This window comes from Austrofundulus limnaeus, unplaced genomic scaffold (assembly GCF_001266775.1).
Source record: "Austrofundulus limnaeus strain Quisiro unplaced genomic scaffold, Austrofundulus_limnaeus-1.0 Scaffold1115, whole genome shotgun sequence".
Classification (NCBI taxonomy): domain Eukaryota; kingdom Metazoa; phylum Chordata; class Actinopteri; order Cyprinodontiformes; family Rivulidae; genus Austrofundulus; species Austrofundulus limnaeus.
In genome coordinates this window covers 83,024-89,193 of record NW_013953517.1, presented here as the reverse complement: position 1 = coordinate 89,193, position 6,170 = coordinate 83,024, and the positions used below count along the sequence as shown (strand labels likewise).

The 6,170-nt window shown below is 45.4% G+C and overlaps 1 protein-coding gene across 1 annotated transcript in view; it reads right to left on the bottom strand.

Moving 5' to 3' along the window:
• The window catches only part of col4a3 (collagen, type IV, alpha 3), a gene marked incomplete at its 5' end in the record, with an annotated part of 24,080 nt that continues 17,910 nt past the window's right edge, over nucleotides 1-6,170 (bottom strand). The window contains 10 exon segments of the mRNA XM_014030768.1: nucleotides 1-1,326; nucleotides 1,791-1,966; nucleotides 2,048-2,162; nucleotides 2,304-2,481; nucleotides 3,591-3,803; nucleotides 3,990-4,088; nucleotides 4,172-4,297; nucleotides 4,523-4,594; nucleotides 5,248-5,320; nucleotides 5,409-5,539. Of these exon segments, the coding sequence (XP_013886222.1) occupies nucleotides 1,239-1,326; nucleotides 1,791-1,966; nucleotides 2,048-2,162; nucleotides 2,304-2,481; nucleotides 3,591-3,803; nucleotides 3,990-4,088; nucleotides 4,172-4,297; nucleotides 4,523-4,594; nucleotides 5,248-5,320; nucleotides 5,409-5,539 (1,271 nt within the window).

Below are 6,170 nucleotides of genomic sequence, written 5' to 3'. Positions count from 1 at the left end.
TTCAACTTTAAAAAGATTTTATTGATTCAGACTGAACAGAAAAACACATTTATGTTCTAAATATATCCACTGCTAGGAAAGATAATATAAATCAAATAAAGCTCATTTTATCCCAGCTCAGAACTACATGTCCCACAATGCACTGTGAGCTGTGATGTAAGCATGTACTGTTTTAACCTATAGGAAAATTCAACTGTAGTAGACACCGTTCAACCCATAGAGGGCAGCACTGAGAGAGTTTTAGACSAAATATTGCAGAATTAAACAAATGTACACAAAAATGTTAACATTTGTACATAAATATAAATAAAATATCCTTAAAGACCAACTTTGACAGTTTATCTGCAAAACAAGTTGATTTGGTGTTTAATTACTCTTTAAAAAGAAGATGGGAGTTTTGAACTGTGGGAAATGCCACGGTATGAGAACCAAATAAAGACTATTGCACAACCAGCAGTTGCTACATCCTTGCAGCAGAAGGCTATATCTAAGCCAGCTATTGATAGCCTCTCCAATGCTAACCCCAGCGTATCAATGCTAGTCGCTAGCCACTTCGATGCTAATGCCAACTTATCCATGTTAGTAGCTAGCCTCTCTGATGCTAACACAAATGAATAGTCTCCTTCTCGTTTGCCAGCGCCGGCCTCTCAGTTAGCGGTGGTGGTCTATCATTAATCACWTCAATAGCTGCTTAAGAATAGATATATCCTCCTGCTAMAAGGATGTAGAACCCGCTGGGTGTGCAATAGTCTTAATTTTGGTCCTCACACCATGCCATAACTGGACACTCGGGGCTGCAGCCTCCAGCAGCAGACAGAAGACAGAACTGAAGCTCCAGAATGACAGAAACTAAAGTGAGAAGGGCTGGAGACACCTGTGACCTTTCTGTCCATTTGTTGCACCTTTTTTTAAACGTGTTCTAAATTCAGAGAGGTGAGCTTCTGAGAGGAACTGAAGCTCTGCAGCCTCTCAAGATGTTCTGTAGATGATTCTCCAGCAGTGGCAGCCCAGTCAGAGACTAGCCTTTACTAAACCAAGCTATGGACATGAGATGAACTACAACTCCCAGGATGCATCTCTCTAACAAACAGATCAGTCGAACACATCCTGGCTTCATCTTCAGCAGCTGGGACAGACCTCGGACCTCATGGATCAGGTCCTGACTCTTTAGGTCCATCAGATCCGAGCCTCTGGTTGAGACCCAGTGTTGGGTCAGAGGCTGARGCTGGTCCTGGGGTTCAGATCTGCTTCATGCAGACTCGACAGCGGCTGATTTTGTCAGTTATTTCCTGTGAGTCCCCGCTATTGAACCAGCCTCTTGGTCTCCTGTAAAACAACAGCGAGCAGTGAGAACCAGCAGCAGGTGAAGCTCACCTGTTCTGAGCTGAGGCTTAAGAGGACGATGCTGTCACCTGCTGCTTGTCCAGCAGAATACAATCTGAACATACAAAGAAATGGAARTGAAAAATGTTAAATGTTAGCTTTATATGTGTGTAAAGATTTAAACTTTGTCTCAGTAACTTGTTGCTCCCAGAAGAAGGTTCTTTGTAACCATTTTTAAATGTTTGTTTTTGTTCTGGCTCATCTTAGCTGTCCAGTTTGTAACCAAATTAAAGCCACAGGAGCTGTGAGTTCTAAACATACCTCCACCTCTCCAGGCTCCCTTCCACCTGCTCCCTACTCTCACTACAGAAGGTCTCCTGGTCAGTGGCCCATACAGAAGCAAGATACCAGTGACAGGCGTGTGTACCTGTGTGTGTTGTGCACATTGTTGAAGGTGTGTGTTTCACCTGAACATGTTGGGACGTTGCAGAGCAGCCAGCCAGTAGCTGTAGGTGCTACTGTCAGGTCTGCAGTTCCCTGGACTTCCATTGCACTCAATGAAAGGCRTTTTATGGAACTTTTCCAGACAGGATCCAGGTGAGGCCAAAGGCTGACCTGACCCCTCCGCTCCTAAACCCGTTTCCTGCAAACCAACAGCACCCAGAGCCGAGGTCAAAGGTCGTTRTTCTAAAGCAGAGGCTGAAACTACAACAGTCCAACTCACCATTACGAAGGAGAATCCAGACCAAAGACTTTTCCACCTGGTGGGGCAGCTGGGGGTCGAGCTGCTCTGACTGTGGACAGCAATCACGTTGGCTTTGGCCTCACACACACAACACCTGAAACACATGAAACACACCTGAAACATCTGCTGACACAATAATTAGTCTCTCTCACAATCGTACCCCTTTTTGTCAGAACATAAACCTGTGAAAGGACCCCCAAACCAAACCCTGCTCTCTGCAGCCTGTCAGAGTTACCGGCTGATTTTAGCCTTCAGCTGCTCCTCAGCACTGCTCAGCAGGTTTTCTGGCAGCGGCTCGATGTTGGACAGCCAATAGGAGTAGTCGTTGCGTTCAGCATATTTACATTCTCCGGTAGTCTCACAGATCAGGAAGGGCAAGGTGCTGAAACGCTGCAGACAGCTACCCAACGTCCCTGCAGAAAGACCGAGAGGACAAACCAGCAGTGACATCATCAAATGGAACCACAAGGGAGAAACCAAGAGGTAGAGTTCCCCCACACAAGATCCCACCACTCAGAGTTCCCAACACTCAGAGTTCCCACCACTCAGAGTTCCCAACACTCAGAGTTCCCAAAACTCAGAGTTCCCACACACAAGTTTCCAACACTCAGAGTTCCCAACACTCAGAGTTCCCAACACTCAAGTTCCCAACACTCAGAGTTCCCAACACTCAGAGTTCCCACACACAAGTTCCCAACACTCAGAGTTCCCAACACTCAGAGTTCCCAACACTCAGAGTTCCCACACACAAGTTCCCAACACTCAGAGTTCCCAACACAAGTTCCCAACACTCAAGAGTTCCCAACACTCAAGTTCCCAACACTCAGAGTTCTCACACACAAGTTTCCACCACTCAGAGTTCTCACACACAAGTTCCCAACACTCAGAGTTCCCACCACTCAGAGTTCCCACACACAAGTTCCCAACACTCAGAGTTCCCACCACTCAGAGTTCCCACACACAAGTTCCCACCATGCAAGTTCCCACACACAAGTTCCCAACACTCAGAGTTCCCAACACACAAGTTCCCACTACTCAGAGTTCCCACACACAAGTTCCCACCACTCAGAGTTCCCACACACAAGTTCCCAACACTCAGAGTTCCCACCACTCAGAGTTCCCACCACTCAGAGTTCCCAACACTCAGAGTTCCCAACACTCAGAGTTCCCAACACTCAGAGTTCCCAACACTCAGAGTTCCCAACACTCAGAGTTCCCACACACAAGTTCCCAACACTTAGAGTTCCCAAAAACAAGTTCCCACCACTCAGAGTTCCCAACACTCAAGATAGAGGACATATTGGAGACTTCTTTTAAAAAAATAAAGTTAAAAGGAGTTTTAGCTTCTGTGGTCAAATTTTGAAAATTTGTTAACGATCTCAAACGATAGCACAARATCACACACCGTCTAACAACAGTCTGTGTAGGGATCACAGTCARTGTTCTTGAGATATTTTGCTAACAGACCTACAAGCAGGTACCCTCTGAGTAAGACGAACAGAAAGGYGTGGTGCAGTCATACCCAGGTCCTGTCCGTGAGCTCGGCTGTAGCCGTTGATGAAGAGCAGAGAATAGCCGCTGTAAATGAAGGAGGATCCATTTGGACATCTTGGAATGGTGCGGTTCTGGCTGTGTCTGCTGAACAGGAAGCCACTTTTCTTTGGTGGGACAGGAATCTCACCCGGTTGACCACGGGCACCTTTTCCTCCAGGGTGACCTGGCGGTCCTTCCTGACCTGAAAAGACAGAGTTGGTTCAGGAAAAATGAAGTCAGGTTTTTAAACCAACTCAGACCAAACTAATAAAACCTAGAAGGTTTTCTTCAGATATGGTTTCATTCTGCTCAGACTGGATTTGTCTCACACTCTGCTGGTTTTATTGTAGATAAAAACAATCAGATGGGAGGAGAAATCACTTCCTACCTTTTAGACCGATTGATCCTTTGTTTCCTTTTTCTCCTCTCAGCCCTCTGCCTCCAGTACTTCCTCTCTGACCCGTCTCCCCARCGTCGCCCTTCAGACCTGGAGCCAAGCACAACAAAAAATGATTTTACTCTTAATAACAAAATATCATTTGTATCTTACTATATTATATCATGACTAACCCTGAGCTCCAGGTCTTCCAGAGGGCCCTGGGCGGCCGGGGGGTCCTCTGCTCCCCAGGTCTCCATCGTAACCAGGGTTTCCACGTACCAACGTCAAATCAGCAATTGCGTCCCTCCCTGACTCTCCTGCAGGGGGCAGTATAAGGCGTTAAACAGAACTCAGGTGTTTGTTGAGAAAATCAACATAAAACTAGCATCAGACAGAGAACCAGAAGTTAAAGCTGAAAAACAGCGACCCCTGGTGACTCACTGTAGTTTTAGCTTTAAATGTTAATGTTTGAGAAACTCTGGTTCCAAAAATACAACATGGCCGCTCCTGTAAACAATATGTTTATAGTCTCTGGTTGTTACCTTGTCTCCCAGATTGTCCTTGAGTTCCCTTTGGACCAATTAAACCAGGCTGTCCTGGTTCCCCCTTCATACCTGCGGTAGAGACAGAGAGCAGCTCTGTCAGAACCAAACAATGAGTAGACCTCTGCTGCTTTCATCTCTAACATTTGACACAGAGAGATGCTTTTGTAACAATCATTTATTATATACTCATGTATACTTATACTGTACATATATTGTCAGAGAACAACTCAAGCTGAAATGACTCAATGTTCAAACGGACTGTGTCTAAACATGTCTTTGGTCAAACCCATGGCATCATTTCTACCAAGAATAAGTCTTTTTGTCCAAAAACAATCAATATTTCTCCTGGACCTGGACCTGGACTCTGTTGGACTGGTCAACAGAAGTAGACATCAGGTCGTCACACCTGGGCTCATGGAGTATAAAATACAAACGGTTTTCATCCAACCATCAAAGGACTCCAGTCTTTAGGGCTCATGAAGGTGATGAGGTTCAGAGGAGATGATAAACCACCTGGGTGTACCAGGACGAGGTTTTAGATCATCACAATATGTTCCTTCTGTTCTTCAACTGGTTTTATTTGGTCAGTTTGGTCATCAGAAAGCTTGAAAACGTAAATATGGCACTTGTCTAAAATCTTATTTATTTAAATGTTTTCTGTAGATTTCAGGATTGATAAAGATCCGGTAAAGTAAAATGTGTTTCAGCCTCGGAGTTCCTACCAATTGGTCCTCTGAGTCCAAACTGTCCTCGTGTTCCTTTCAGTCCAGAAGGACCTGGTTGTCCACAGAGACCCTGCCAACAGCAACAAACACGCCTGATGATTTTATACAAAAGGAAATAAACCAAAGTCCTCCTTTGTGTGTGTGTGGATGGTACTGACCGGACTGCCTTGTGGACCAGTGTCACCAGAAAGACCCATTGGTCCTGAACTACCTGGTGGTCCTTTACCACCTTTATCCCCTTTATGACCAGAACCTGGAGGGCCAGGAGGACCTTTAGAGCCAGGCGGGCCTACAGAAGGAGAGACAAACAACTTATTTGTTAATTCATGTAAAAGTATGATGGAACAAAGGTTTCTCTGGTCCAGTCTGAGRGACTCCTACAGGTTCATCTCCTGCTGCACATCCTACTTCTTCTGCACCTTCTGTCCTCCAGATGGATGAAGGTTAAATAGTTTGTGGGTGATGTGAGAGAGTTTCATTTTACTGACACCCAAGTCTGACTGAGCTGCAGCTGTTGGACACTAGATGGTCAACAGCATTCTCCAAGAAGACTCCATAATGTCTCCAAAGGTCTGAGGAGGTTCTTTATCTGTCTCTAAAGATTTGAGGAGGTTCATGTGTCTCTAAAGGTCTGAGGAGGTTCTTTATCTGTCTCTAAAGATTTGAGGAGGTTCATGTGTCTCTAAAGGTCTGAGGAGGTTCTTTATCTGTCTCTAAAGATTTGAGGAGGTTCATGTGTCTCTAAAGGTCTGAGGAGGTACCTGATCTGTCTCTAAAGGTCTGAGGAGGTTCTTGATCTGTCTCTAAAGGTCTGAGGAGGTTCATGTGTCTCTAAAGGTCTGAGGAGGTTCTTGATCTGTCTCTAAAGGTCTGAGGAGGTTCATGTGTCTCTAAAGGTCTGAGGAGGTTCTTGATCTGTC